At 39.1% G+C, this 16,008-nt stretch overlaps 1 protein-coding gene and 1 long non-coding RNA gene across 9 annotated transcripts in view; one reads left to right on the forward strand and one right to left on the reverse strand.

The window, feature by feature from the left end:
* PLCB1 (phospholipase C beta 1) overlaps positions 1–16,008 on the forward strand; it is a 695,993-nt gene that overhangs the window by 580,008 nt on the left and 99,977 nt on the right. For all 3 annotated transcript variants that reach the window (XM_023251450.2, XM_023251452.2, XM_023251451.2), the window contains exons 25-27: positions 1,151–1,204; positions 5,044–5,263; positions 8,995–9,175. In XM_023251450.2, the coding sequence (XP_023107218.1) occupies positions 1,151–1,204; positions 5,044–5,263; positions 8,995–9,175 (455 nt within the window). The remainder of the gene's footprint in view (positions 1–1,150; positions 1,205–5,043; positions 5,264–8,994; positions 9,176–16,008) is intronic.
* Positions 13,302–16,008, reverse strand: part of LOC109498079 — a 51,549-nt gene continuing 48,842 nt past the window's right edge. For all 6 annotated transcript variants that reach the window (XR_006595361.1, XR_006595358.1, XR_006595360.1 and 3 more), the window contains one exon: positions 13,302–13,389. This is a non-coding gene — a long non-coding RNA (uncharacterized LOC109498079). The remainder of the gene's footprint in view (positions 13,390–16,008) is intronic.

Raw genomic sequence — 16,008 nt, forward strand, 5'->3', positions numbered from 1 at the left:
ACACTTTTGAAGGGTACTGGTCAGTTATTTTGTGAAATATCCCTCAATTTGGGTTTGTCTGATGTTTTCTCATGATTAGAGTGAAGTTTTGCAATTTTGGCAAGCATATCGCAGAAACAATGCTGTGCCCTTCTCCATGCATGATATCAGGGAAGCCTGATGTTAGTATTTCTCATCATCAGTGATGTGGGATCACTTGGTTAAGGTGGAGTCTGCCAGGTTTCTAAACTGGAATTTATGATTTCTCCTTTATAGATAATAGTCATCTTAGAGGAGATTCTTCAAGACTATGCAGATACCCTTTTTCTCCTTAAACTTTTGTCTAGTCATTCTGGTATCCACCAATGAATGGATTTTGCCTGCCACAATTATTGTTTTTAATGTTTATTTTTATTTTTGAGAGAGAGAGAGACAGAGCATAAGCAGGGGAGGGGAAGAAAGAGAGGGAGACACAGAATCCAAAGCAGGCTCAGGCTCAGAGCTGTCAGCACAGAGCCCAACACGGGGCTTGAACTCACGAACCGCGAGATCATGACCTGAGCCAAGTTGGACGCTTAGCTGACTGAGCCACCCAGGCACCTATTGCCTGCCACAGTTATTACTGCCTGCTGGTCAGCATTTGATTTTTCTTTTTAAGTAGGCTCCATGCTTGCACACCCAGGGTGGAAGCCAAAGTGAGGCTTGAGCTCACAACCCTGAGATCAAGACCTAAACTGAGATAAAGAGTTGGATGCTTAACCAACTGCGCCACCCAGGTGTCCCAGCAGTTGATTTAAAAAAAAAAACAAAACAAACAAAAAAAAAAAACACTTGCCATTCGTGATTTGGCCAAAAGGTGGCAATAGCATTGTTGAAATGGAGTTTGTTGACAGGAGTTTTGCTTCAAAGTGGAAGGATGTCCTTTCAGTGTGTTTATGAAGCATATAAATTCACATTTACTTAGGATTGCCTCAAAGTAACAAAATGAAGACTTTGTTTGGAATGTTGTGGGTTATTTATTTATTTATTTATTTGCAAATTATTTTCTCCTACATTTTGTTATTTATCCATAAAGAGATTTACACTCGAGTCAAACTTAATTGTTATATGGGAAGAATACAATTTAAAAGTTAAAGTTAAAGGGACTGTTTCTTTTTTTTCTTTATTTCAGGTTCTGTAAAGGCACCTGCCAAAACAGAAGATCTTATTCAGAGTGTTTTAACAGGTAAATGTCACCCTCTTCCCCCATGGAATTAGGCAGCTGAATATTATACAATATAAGTATTTAGAGAGAGAAGATTTCCCTTCATCTCTGAAAAATAACATCATATTTCTTCTCTAAAAACATCTACAGGTATGCAGTCCTAGCTAAAGCCACATTACACAATGTAATCGTATCATCACAGAGAAGTAACTGTGTTTGGCAGATAGGACTCTATTGGTATAAAACTAATATATTTTCACAAGATAACTATTTTAGAATCAAAAGATAGTTTCATACTGTAAGTGTGACCCAATGAACAGGAATCCATGCCTTCCCAAAGTGCCGACAATAAGCCATATTTTATTTTATTTTATTTTATTTTATTTTAGGCCAGGAAAGATGTATATTTTATTTTATTTTATTTTTTAATATGAAATTTATTGTCAAATTGGTTTCCATATAACACCCAGTGCTCATCCCAACAAGCGCCCTCCTCAATGCCCATCACCCACTTTTCCCTCCTTCCCACCCCCCATCAACCCTCAGTTTATTCTCAGTTTTTAAGAGTCTCTTATGGTTTGGCTGCCTCCCTCTCTAACTTTTTTTTTCCCTTCCCCTCCCCTTGGTCTTCTGTTAAGTTTATCAGGATCCACATAAGAGTGAAAACATATGGTATCTGTCTTTCTCTGTATGACTTATTTCACTTAGCATAACACTCTCCAGTTCCATCCACGTTGCTACAAAAGGCCACATTTCATTCTTTCTCATTGCCAAGTAGTACTCCATTGTGTATGTAAACCACAATTTCTTTATCCATTCATCAGTTGATGGACATTTAGGCTCTTTCCATAATTTGGCTATTGTTGAAAGTGCTGCTAGAAACATTGGGGTACAAGTGCCCCTATGCATCAGCACTCCTGTATCCCTTGAGTAAATTCCTAGCAGTGCTATTGCTGGGTCACAAGGTAGATCTATTTTTAATTTTTTGAGGAACCTCCACCCTGTTTTCCAGAGTAATAAACCATATTTTAGAAATGCAGAATGTGAACTGTTTGCGATTAAACACACAATATGGCATGTTTAACAACTATGATACAGTTAGGATAATTTATATTTCTTTAGCTCCTTAAACTAGTGGGACTAAAATTGGTACATACTACACACAATGAGCAGCATATAATAGAATCTTGGAAATGTTTACAATATGTGACCCAATAAACAGAAGAAATGCAAGCACATGTTCACCACAAGAAACTCTGTGGGTAAGAGTCAAAAACTGTAAACACTCCAAATGTCCATAAACACTAGTACAGGTAAATAAATCATGGTACAGTCACAGAATAAAATGGGGTACAGCTGTAGGGATAAATAAACTACGATCATACACAACATGGATAAAATTCACATGCATAAATAATGTTGAGGAAAAGAGGCCAGACACAAAAGAACACATTCTTTATAATTCCCACTATATAAAGCTAAAAACAGGCAAAACTAATTTGTGTGTTAGAAACACGGATTTGAATTATACTTGGGAGGGCAGAGGGGATGCAGAAACCAAAAAGAGGATCTCCAAGGCACTGACAATGTTCTGATTTTGATCTGAGTGGTGGTTACTGAAGCATGTTCACTCTGTAAAAATGTATAAGGCTATGGATTTATGATTTAAGTATTTTACGTGTGTATTTATATTTCCCCCCCAAACTATGTAAACTATGCATAGAAAAACTACTTGAGGAATGTATTAAAACATGTTCTTAAAGATTTAATTCCATGGGAAACAATATGATGTTAACACATAAAACAAGAGACAGGAATGTAAATACAACATGGTTCCAGTGTTATTTAGAATACATAAGTGTGTAGACAAAAGGCAGTGGGTGTGTGCCAGTATGTTAGCAGTGATTATCTCTGGGTAGCTTGTTTCTTTGTGTAAATGGACACTACATCTATGCTTAAGAGCATATTCAAAGAATAGCCTTTCATCCACAGACAATAAAAAAAAAATTAGTACTTCCAGTGGAAATTTGTTTTTTTATCATAGGTTGGAACATTTCAAACCCTGTTGCTAAACTTGCTGTAACTGAAGTGCTGTATACCATTTTAATGAAGTGGGATATAATCTATCACCAAAAATGCAGCACTTCTTTAGGATTATAAATTCTTAATATAATAAGTTATTATGCAACCATAATGAGTCCATTTGGGCCTGAGGGAAACCATTAGATAAATGTACCTGATTCTCTTCCTGGCCTCTTTCTCAAAAGGAATCGAATGTCAGGAGAATAGACACATTATAAAAAAGGGGAGCATGTTTCAATTGCTTAATGACCTTAGCATTGAAGAACATAAATTATTATTCTGATTTTAGTGTTTATCCATTAGATAACTCATTTCTATTCAGGTCTGTTGTTTTTCGTGGCATATATTAATTCTGAATCTTTTGACAGTTCTAAATATTTATGATAACATATTTTTGTTCCTAGAAGCAGAAAATTCAAATGAAAGGATGGAAACATGTGAACTATGACTTAATTTGGGCCCAAATATATGATAATTCATTGAAGTTAAGACACCATCCATTTTAAGTCACCCTGCTATTCATGGATTGCTAAGAAAGAAAAACATCAACAAATTGTGACACTCCATCAATTATACAAAGGTTCTTAATTTCAGAAAGGTTAACATACTTTAAAGATGCATATTCTAGAATTGACGAAATATGTCAGTAAAATACAGAATGGTTTAAGGTCAAGCATTAATTGTTTCCTAAGCATTGGATTGAGATCAAGCCCCTTGTTGGGCTCCATGCTTACACCGCAGAGCCTGCTTAGGATTCTCTCTCTCACTCTCTCTGCTCCTCACCTGCTCACTTGTGCACTTTCTCTCTCCAAAAATAAATAAATAAACATTAAAAAAATATTATGTAGTAGTGTATGCTACCACTAACCCTTATAGCACCTTTGGGTAAATCATATCAAGGGACTTTCCCCCTCTTTAAGTGCTTTTTACTGAAACATTTGTGATAAATCCAAACCTACAATGTGAATAGTGCCCCTTAGAGAGGGTGCTGTACAACCTGTATGATCATTTGTTAAGCCTCTACAAGCACACTTCCAGAAACTGTTAAATACTTTGTATGATTCTTTTATTTCATCATCATAACAACCCTAAAAAGTAGTGGAAACATTGAGGTCCTTGAAGTAGATCCTGTTGGTGCCCATCTAGGTTTCCTTTTAATCTGATGCACCCATGTCCAGCTGTGGTGAGTGTTGGCCATTAACAGCGTATAGCTTCCCCTTCTCTTGGAAATTTCCCTCAGCTGAAAGGAAGACCTCTCTAGGAGGTTATGCCTCCCATCATTGACTTTCTCAAATATGCAAAAGGCTGACTTTCTTCCCTCAAAGTGAGATGCACTTTATAGTACTCTAGAGCGCCCCACCGGACAGGCAGAAGCTAGGCTCCAGCTAAGACCACACCATCCCTCTGCCCCTTCCTCTTCCTTGTCCACTGCACTCACTTCCTCCACCTGAGCCCTTCTCAGTAAATCACATACACCTGAATCCCCGCCACCCCCCCATCTTGGGCTCTGTTTCTAGGGAACCCAAACTTTCAAAAAAAATTGTGAGTGAAGAGATTGGGTCTTTGAGTGTGTTTATCCACTAGATAACTTAATCGCAAAAGTTAGCAGTGACAGAGCCAGGCTGGAACCAAGATACATTTGACATGCAAGCTCTGCTCATAAGCTCCAGTTGGCTGGGATCAAACAAATGTCGCTCAAGAGGCAGGTTGCTACCCCTCTTTACATCTGTGTTTGTAGTCATTCCACGTCTGTTCGCTCTTATACTCGTTTGTTGCAGAAGTGGAAGCACAGACTATCGAAGAGCTAAAGCAACAGAAACCGTTTGTGAAACTTCAAAAGAAGCACTACAAAGAAATGAAAGACCTGGTGAAAAGACACCACAAGAAAACCACTGACCTTATCAAAGAACACACTACAAAATATAATGAAATTCAGAATGACTACTTGAGAAGGAGGGCAGCTTTGGAAAAGACAGCCAAAAAGGATAGTAAGAAAAAGTAAGTTGAATGAATTGTTTTATAGTATGAAGGGAAAGAGTCTGTTACATGGATTTTTGATGTTTTTACGCCACATTTTGGATACACTGCAAGAATGAAAGCCACCTCAGCTCAGTTTTACTTGTGGACTGAATTTCTTTATTTTCCCACATCCTAACAGTAGATATGCAGGAATCCTTTCCTGGCTTTCTGGCCTGTGGGCCCAATACCTGTTGGCTGACTTCCCATAATATAGCTGTCAACCTGGCAGGTATGAAATTTTGCTGTGTTCTGTAACCTAGTTGAAGAGGTGACTTGTTATAGCAAAGAGAAGTCTCAACTACTGTTTGCTGGCCTCGTTGAAACCCACAACGCTTTGTACAGATAACCCTTGTGTTTGGGTCTAGAGGTCCTCCCAGCCCCGCATACCCAGACCTTGACCGGGAGAAGCATCTCTCACACATTCATTCAAACAACATTTATTGAGTGCCTACTGTGTGCCCTGGGGAGTCATGGGCAATGAGCATGACCTACACAATTATCACCCATAAGTAGCTCACATGACAATGTGGGGAACTATGGGAACATGCAAGCCATTGTCATTGAGCTGAGTCTACTCCATCCTTTCTTTCACTTCCTTACAAAATAATCTTACCTTGATGCCAGGCTATAGAGAGATGTAAGAGGCAATTTCAGAGCCATATTGTGACATATGATTTAACATGTGCTTAACTTAAAGGCACAATCATAACCCAGTACTTGGGCTTTAAAAAGCAACAACATCACCATTTCGTAGAACAAGAGTGGTCTTAGAAGCTCTCAAGGTGAACTTCTGCCACTTCTTCAAGGAGGAAACCAAAAGCTAAAGACATTAACATTTACCCACAGGTACACAAAGAGTTCAGGCGAAGCTTGGCCTAAAACTTCTAAACTTTTGTTGTTGTGATATGTATGTGGTCCTTTGTTTATTCACCTATTTGTTTACTTAGAAGTCATCCAGAAAACTTCTAACAGAGTATTGAAGTAACTTACCAAAGAACACATATGTAAAAATCCTATGAAAATAGAAAAAGAAAAACAACACACACATACGTAGAGTGGCTAAGAGTTATCTAAACCTGTCCAATATGGAATATTCCAATAGTTGTCCAATATGGAAGTCACTAACCACATGTGGCTATTGAGCCCTTGAAAAGTAGCTCATTAAAATTCAAGGTGCTGTAAGCATAAATTACCAGATTTCAAAGACTTCATTTTTTTAAAAAAAGAATATAAAATAGCTAATGTATTTCTATTGATTTCTATTGATTTTATTTTCATAACATGTTGAAATGATGATGTTTTAGATGTACTAGGCTATATAAAATATGTTGTTAAAATAAATTTCACTCATTTCTTTTTACTTTTCAAGGTAGTCACTGAAAGTTTTAAATCACACATGTGGAAAAAATCGAATACATGGCCTGTGTTACATTTCTATTGGACAGTACCCACCATTTAATGTAATTTCTGTCCTTGAACACTGAATTTAGCTCTTAGCTTCTGAGAAAGGGAATATGGGTTAGATAATTCTCCTTATTGGAGTAAAGCAAACTTTCTTGTTATTCTAAGAGAGACAAACATTTTCCCGGTATCGAATTACAAAAGAATTCATCTCATGGTTCTTGTACAGGCAATGTTAGGCAACAGGGGATAATGTTTTCAACCTTGTTCTTACAGCAGATGCAGAAACCCTGTTCCCTTGGTTATTTTTTTATACTTCTCCTCAAAAAATAAACAAAAATCCCTAAGTATCTAATATCAAAAGATACATCAAGAGAAACTTTTCTTTAAGAGGCAAAGCCACTGAGGTCTTATTATGTCCATCTATCTCCTGTCACCTTTGATACACATTAAAATCCTGAAAATACCTCAGAATAATAAATGGAAATAATGTCCATTAGATTAGTTTCTTATCCAAATATCCACTGTCTCAACTGAGGTTTCCACATCGTGGCAAGAGCAGATCATTCAAAGATAGTTTCTGTCCAGACACTGGCGTGCAGTGATTGCATTGTTTTTAAAAACACAGACTTTGCTTTCCTCTGGATGTTTGTCCTTGGATAAGCTGCTCTGGACTCCCCCCATACTGTGTCCTTAGGCAAACTGTCTCACTGAACCTCAGTTTCTTCAAATGTAAGCTGGAGATAGTCATACCTACTTATTGGGTTACTATGAAAGCCAAAAGGAGAGAGTGCCTGGCGCGTGTAGAGTGGTCAATAAATGTTGACCCTGTTGCCTCTGCCATGGTGGGTGTAGTGATTGTGGCTGATCGAAGAAACACCTTTCTGTTCTGGCTACACTGACTTCCTGCTACAAAAGATAATAAATGTGTCTCATGTTCATGCCAAGATGGAGGTCACCCCACCAATGCTACTTATAGTGATATTGGCAAATAAACTTGTATTCCTGTCAGGATGGAGGGTCACAAATGTCATCCACTCTCTATGCTGCCATGCTATTCTGATGTATCAGGCTCCATGAGCCTTGTAGAGTGTTTATTCTCATTTGGCATTGCACATAAAAATACAAATAGAAACTTCTGAGGGAATTCTGCATCCCTTATTTGCCAAAATAGGATCCTAACCAACTGACTCTCCCTGTAATGCCATCAGTGGTGGCCTAAATCAAAGTGAAAGCAACAAGAATTAGTGCCAGCTGATTTAAGAAATGTCTACCTGTTCCACCTGGCCACAAGTGAAAAACATGGAGGCAGAATCTGATAGGCTAGATGTCTTAGGTGGTTTAGTTTTCTTACTGCAGAAGTTTCCATATGAATGAAGAAAACAGACCTGCTCTTGGTAACCCATTCTCAACACTATTCTCCTTTTCTGTGTGTTCTAAAAAAAGTAAGAGCACAAAACTTGAAGGAATCACACCATATGTTTTAGCACAATAACAAGTCAGTGAGAATTGCTTTGATTTACTTCAGTATTACCCTTAAACTTCTCAGTATCTGTATAATTTTCTGACTATGAATAACTCAAAGAAAGTTACCCTGCAAGAGTAAGCACTCGATAAATATTTTTCCATGAACTCATGCATCCCCCTTTCTCTTGTAACCTAAGCATTTATAGGAAAGTGCCATTTTGGGTAGAAATATCCATGAAGCTGGTACATCCCCCAAAGAAAATTATTTTAATAATGCATATTTGATATTAAAAGATGTCAAGAAACAGAACATGTCAGCTTGGGGTGGTGGAGGTGGGAGGGTCTGCTAGCATGTGATGTCTGCACATGTTCTGTTTTCTACCCATATGACCCGGATGCAACATTTAGCATCTCTTCAACCTTCCTGACAGAGTCCAACTGATGTAAAGCCCACTCAAGTTGTTATGAGATAAACAACTGGGAATTATGTTATATATGTCCTTTTTTAAAAAAAATTAAAAGATAAAAGCCTTAAAAATCTTTATCAGACATTGTTTTTCCCAAGGGAGGATTATCATTCTCTCCACCACCACGATAGGACCCCCAGCCTCCTGGCTTTCCTTTTCTGCCGCTACCTGACATCTCACAAATGTCATCCACTCTCTGTGTTTGGAGACCCTCCTCTGCTAAGCTTGTCCTTGGGGTATCAGCCTCTATCTCAAGTATTTTATCAAAACATGTTTCCAAACACAGCACTCTATATAGGAGGAACGCTGGTATACAACTTTCCCTCCACCTTGTTATGACCTGCATGTTTTGAGTCAAGCTCTGTGTCTCTGCAGATCAGAACCCAGCAGTCCTGACCATGGTTCATCAACAATTGAGCAAGATCTTGCTGCCCTAGATGCTGAAATGACCCAAAAGTTAATAGACTTGAAGGACAAACAACAGCAGCAGCTGCTTAATCTTCGACAAGAACAGTATTACAGTGAGAAATACCAGAAGCGAGAACATATTAAACTGGTAAGCCTGAGAAATATGATTGTACAGCTGGAACCCTCTTTTCTATAGAAAATTCTTGATGCTCTTGGATAACTTTAGAGAGATGGTGGCAGGTCTGACTGACACCTTCCTCTTGTTTCCTTAGCTAATAATCTTATCTTGATGCTAGGGTATAGACAGAAGTAAGATGCAGTTCTCAGATCCATATTGTGACATGTGATTTCATGCATGCTTAAAAGCACAATTGAAACTTACCACTTGAGTTTTAAAATATAACAAAATCATTTCTTAGAACTTGAAATTGCCTAAGGACACCTAGTGTCTACCACACTAATATTTTACAAGTTCCACTATTCTAGCACCTTTACCAAGCTCCTCTCTGTTCCCCAATGAGGCTATGTTTTATTGTTTTTATTTTCACTAGCTTATTTTGGGGTTATAACAGTTTTGGGGGGAGAGTCGTTGAACTCTCATAAGGGATGAAAAAAACACATATCTTGTTTCAAGAAAATTAAGAACAAGGGCGCCTGGGTGGCGCAGTCGGTTAAGCGTCCGACTTCAGCCAGGTCACGATCTCGCGGTCCGGGAGTTCGAGCCCCGCGTCGGGCTCTGGGCTGATGGCTTGGAGCCTGGAGCCTGCTTCCGGTTCTGTGTCTCCCTCTCTCTCTGCCCCTCCCCCGTTCATGCTCTGTCTCTCTCTGTCCCAAAAATAAATAAACGTTGAAAAAAAAAAAAAAGAAAATTAAGAACATGCTGCAAATAAATGTTCACTTTTTTTTTTTTTTTTTTTGGTGTCCCTGGGCCTTGCGAGCACTAAAAAAAAAGCCTATAGTCCTCTCTCCTACATTTAAGAGAGTCAGTTTCTACGTGACCAGTATAGGATGTTGTCTACCTAATTGCTGAGGCTCCCTGTGAGAGGAAATGCCATAGTCTCTATTAGTGATCAGTTTTGTCCTCCAAAATGTTTTCTCACAGGTTGTGACATTCCCTCCACTGTTGTTGATGCTTTGACACGTAGTATAGTTATGATAAATATTTGGTGACAGATTAAATGAATCAAACAACAAAGTAGCCTTTAACAAAAGCTTATTCCCCAAATAAAACAAATAAGTAAGCTAATAGAAATTAGTGTAGCCAGAGTTTGTATGTGTTTGTCTGAGCTGTCTGTTTCTTTGCCGAGAGCCTGTCCATGTAAGAGAATTCTGGGGCTGTTTCTGCTTTGGAGATCAGTGGCTGGTTTAGCCATTAGTGGATGGTTTGGCCATCCCTATGTAATAGGTGATTCAGTGTAATGCTATTGACCTAGCACTGGTTCCACAATGATAATATGCAAACAAGCAGGTCAGAATCACATTGGAGCTTATCGAACATCAGATTCCACTTGGCCAATTATTCTCAACTTTGGCATGCATCAGAACGACCTGGAAGCCTTAAAACACAGGTTGTTGGTCTTTGCCCCAAATTTCCAATTCATCCAGCCTCTTGTAGGGCTGGTGATGCTGATGCTTCAGGTCCCAGGACCACACTTTGAGGACCCCTGCTTCATTCCTAAATGTGAGGCTTGAGGATTTTAACAAGTTCTACTCGATTTTGGTGGGCCACCTTGTTTGTGAACTACTAAAATAGGATCTAAGCCATGAAAGTATAGTAGGACAGGGATAAGGTTTGGTGTAAGGAAGGGGTTGCCTGTCAGGCCAGAGAAAGTCAAAGTAAATCTTAGTGAGAGATAATGGCTTTGAGACCTCACTACAACCACACCATCTGATTTTCTCCAGCAGCTTATCCCAGAAAATAATAACAGTAATAAAAATTAAAATAGCAACCATGTATTGAGCATTCACCATGGGGGCCATATCCTGTTCTAAGCCATTTGCAGAAATTGTTTGATTTAATCCTTACAACAACAACCACTAGAGTTTGGTACTATTGTCGGCTTATTTTGCAAAAAAAAAACAAAAAACAAAAAAACAAAAAACAAACAAAAAAAAACACAGAGAAATTCAGTGACTTTCCCAAGATTCTACAATTAGAAAGTGGTGAAATCGGGCTCTGAACCTTGGTCCTCTGACTCTAGAGCCCCTGCCTTGTAACTATTGTGCAGGTACCTCTGCTAATTCAGATTTTAAGCCAAGCTTATCATAATGACCTCAGGTCTCCCAGGCATGTACAGCCAACTCCTTCATTACAGTGACTAGGATGCAGTATGGTCTCTCCCTCTCTTTTCAACAACTTTATTTCATATGCCTTGAAATTCATTTCATTAAAGTGTATACTCCTGGGCGCCTGAGTGGCTCAGTGAGATAAGCATCTGACTCGGTTTCAGCTCAAATCATGATCTCATGGTTTGTGGGTTCGAGCCCTGCCTGAAGCTCTGCACTAGCAGTGTGGAGCCTGCTTGAGATTCTTTCTCTCTCTCCCTCACTCTCTGCCCCTCCCCTGCTTGCTCTCCATCCCTCTGTCTCGCAAAATAAATAAATAAGCATTTATAAGTAAATAAAATAAAAATAAAGTGTATACTCCAATGGCCTTTAATATATTCATAGATATATACAACCATCAGCACAATTTGAGAACATTTTTATCACCTCACAAAGAAACTCTCATTCATTTATTCATTCACTCAACAAATATTTAGTAGATACCTACTCAGTAAATATTATAAAATAGAAGAGGATAAAAATGACAACAACCCTAGCCTTTATGGAGATTACATTCTAGAAGAGGGATCAAACCATGAACAAAATAAGTTGGTAACAGATATAGTATCAATGAAAAATGGGGAAACAGGGAATGGAGATGGAGGGAAGGATGAGGAGCATGCTTTGAAATTTTAAATTGAGTAACCAGGGAAGGACTCACTGAGAGGCAGCACCTGAGTTAGGAGTGAAGGACTGACCCCTGTAAACACATGGGACAGGATTTTCCTGGGCAGAAGGATTAGCAAATGCAAGGATTCTGGGTCAGGGATGGGCCTGTCTGCTGGGGGACCAGCAGGGTGGCTCGGTCTGAGGATGACTATAGGGTCTTGGGTCAGAGATGGGACTTTTGGTGTTAGGGACAGATCTTATAGGGTTGTGGGCCCCTGTATGGCCTCTGCGTTTCACTTCGAGTGTAGTTGACATGACTGGAGGGGTTTGAGTGGAGGAGTGACATGATCTGAAGTAACCTTTACATGGACCACTCTTCTAGTACCTGGTGAAGAGTAGGGAGCCAGGAAAGGGCCATCCCAAAGCACAGTTCAGACTAATGGTAGTCCAAGGGGTTAGAAGTCCTGGGGTCCTCTGGCAGATGACTGCAGTTGACAAACAGGGTGAATATAACTCTGAGGACTAGGCAATCCAGCCATAATCATCTGGAGTTTCCCCAGAGTTCCAGCCCCTGTCAAGATTTCATTCCCCAAGGAGAGAGACACGGCAGAGTAAAAGGGAAACCCAATACTCGTGGAAGAGTCCCAAAACAAGAATTAAGAGTGTGGATGAAAACAGAAGCCCAGACATACCAGAAAAGCTTTCAGGGAGTAGGTGACTGTACAAATGAGTGCAGAAATCAGAGGGAAGTGCAGCACAAACTCATCACAGGAGAAACACCTGAGCAGGAGGGACCATATCAAATCCCACTAGAGGAGGGCACAGAGAGCTAGCTGCTCAAAAGATTTTCTCCCAGATGAGATGGTTGGCTGGGAACCGGGGAAGACCAAGCTGAGCTTATAGGTAGAAAAATCCCACCTGACGAGACACAGAGCAGGAGAGGTAGTGGAAATCCCACTGTGGGTGGCAATCCCACAACATGTGCTTCAACTCCCTTTGCCCTAAGAAGCAATGAGTGTGTCCATAATAAAAATTTTGAAGAGTTTTCCAAAAAAATCTACATATATGTCCAACCCAGTCTGGCCCTTTCAGGCCAAATATACTAAAAAAACTCACCCCTTCACCTTTGTGACTGTGGGTCTGGGTTTCAGATAAAGTTCTGATGCCTTTGAACAAAACCTGTATCCTTTTGTTAAGAAGGCTAAGGCCCAAACACCTAGGATTTAGAACCACATGAAGTTTACTTTATACTACATGCCTTGAGCTGGCGTGTATCAGCTTCAATTGTTTCTTTCTTTCTTCATTTTCTATCACTCCGATTGTTTCAACCAGAAATTGTTCTGCCAGGAAATCTCTTGACCGAGAAGCACCCAGAAGTGTCAGTTCTATCTTTGGTTGTGGATCGGAGTTATGAACAGGCCTCTCAAGCTAAATTAGACAAACGGAAGTGTAATTAAAAAGCAAGTAGGCCCCAGGTAAAAAGGACTATTTGGGTGATGAGGAAAATTAAACAGGATATTTCATCTCCCAAAATTGCTTTGGGAATTAAATACAGATGTGTTTAGGTTAAGGATTATACATTTCAAATGCCAGCATCCACAGTTCAAGGATCAAGAAAGAAACCATTATATCAATAAACTCCCTGCCAAATGACCATTAAAAACTTAAATTTTGCAAAGCACTCTGATAGACCCTGGAGATGGAGATGAAGAAGATGTGGTCATCATACACATTCAGGGAGCAGGTACCACAAACAGTTACAATAGCATACGATAAATGAAATAATAAAGGTATCAGCAAGTTGATACGAAACCCCAGATGTGGGAACAATTCACATAACTCCATAAATTGATAAATACCAACAATATTTTTGAGGTCACTATTCACAGGAGGTGTAAAATGCACACCAAACTTCATAGACTCAATAGTTTCAAAGAAATTTTTATACCTGTCCAAAGAAGAATCTTTATCCTTAAAACTCTGTATCCAAATAGCTCTGCAGCCTGGTTACCCAAGTGTGGTTCCCAAATCACCTGGGATCTTGCCTGTTAGACAAGCAGCATCTCATGCTCCACCCCAGACGTGCTAGATCACAATTTGCATTTTAATAGGTGTCCTAGGTGACTTGTTACACATTCAAATTAAAGAAGCTGGGTTCTAGAACCGTGGATCCTTATCTTTGCTCAAAATGTATTTTGGAATAAAGCTAAAGTTCCCTTTGGTTGAAATGGGAAATACAGCATGTGCTCCATTATTCACGGCTTGATCCTCAAGCTGGATGGAGATACCTATTGGTGCCAAAAGCACAGAGCCTGTGGAAATCACTCATGTGATTTCCTGCCTATATTGGCAACAGAAGAAAACAGTTACTTCCGTGTAGAGGTGAGTGAAAATAAAGATATAAATTCCCCAACCCCATTCAAGTTCTTGCACTCCCTGAAATATCTCCATAGATACTGTGAGGATCTGTGAACCCTAGCTGGGGACCCCTGTTCCAACTATAGGATTGGGGAATCTGCTCTAATTTAATCGGTTTTTCATCAACAGCCATTGGTTGACCCTGAGTTTGGTCATACCATTAGGGTTAGGTTTTCATTTTAAAAGTGACTTTGGTAAGTGATAGAAAGTCTTAGGGAGTCTTTCTGGGGACTTTTGATCACTGTCAGTAATGAGACCTAGCATCACATTCAAGCAGAAAAACTGCCTAGTGAGAGGAGATTACATGGTGATGTTGCCGGGGTCACTTCTCAACTGCAATGGTACCTAGCCTGCCATTTAGTCTTCTCTGTTTTCCTTCTTTCTCATGGCTTCAAGAAAAGATTTCTTCATTTTCTCCCACAGTCACCACACTCTTTATCCTCTGTAGAGGCTTGTTTTGTTTTGCTTTGCTTTGCTTCTCATATTTTAGGTCTCCCAAATGTACCAGTCCCATTCATTTCTCCCTTCCTTCACATCAACCTTAATGGCTGGTATTCTTCTTTTACATAGTCCCGCTTATCTCACCAGCAATCATTTATAGGACCCAAACCAACATTAGTATCCATCCACCTGAGTTCTCCAAGTCCCTGCTGATCCCAGAGACTGAAAGATGTCTTTCATGGTAAAAGCTGTGGGTGAATACTGACCAGCTACTAATGGATGGCCCATCAGGATGTGAGTAGTGATGAATGAGGGTCTAGAGTCAAATGTCATTTCTGGCCACTGCTCTTGCACTGAGTAACTGTGTGATGACTCTGAATTTCCATTTTCTCATCTATCAAATGGAAATAAGAATAATCTTCACTTCATAGAACTATAAGGAGGAATAATAAGATAATGTCCACAAATCATGGCTATTAATGAAATAAAATAATACATGAATTGACTAGGAAATCTTGACTTCTATTATAAATGTGTATTGCTATTTTTGACATCTTGCTACAGATTGATAGAGATCATTGTCTTCCTTTTGATGATTTCTATGAGCACCATTTGCTGTTGCAGCCTCTACAGAAGCCAACCTTGAATTTTCTCCCTTCTGTGGCCGGACAGCTAAAGTATATGGGCCAGGAGTAATTACAGTGTCAGGAAGAAAGTAACTCTACTGAGTCGTGGTAGTGTTATCTGTCTTCCTCCAATATTCTGACTCTAACATGGGATTATTTTTCTTAATAAATAAATAACTTTCCTAAAAACTTTACATTTTCCACCTAATAGGAAATTACAAATACTTTAGTAATGAAATAAGGAATGAAAGAATTGTCAAAATGTGTTCTTATTTGTAAATTTTTTTGATCATCATTGAGTAACCCTAGTAGAGTGAGGTTGTTCTTCTCATATATTTACATATGTGTGTGTATATATATGTGTGTGTGTGTGTGTATATATATATATATATATATACACACCCACACGTGTATATATGTACATATATATGTATAAATTATCTTTATGTTAAATTCCATTTCTGTAATTATGCGCATACATGAGTATATTTCCATGTTTGTTTTGGCCATTTGTATTCCTTTTTTTTTTTTTGACAGGAGTTAGGATTTATTGGTGGGCATG

Source organism: Felis catus, chromosome A3 (assembly GCF_018350175.1).
Source record: "Felis catus isolate Fca126 chromosome A3, F.catus_Fca126_mat1.0, whole genome shotgun sequence".
NCBI lineage: Eukaryota > Metazoa > Chordata > Mammalia > Carnivora > Felidae > Felis > Felis catus.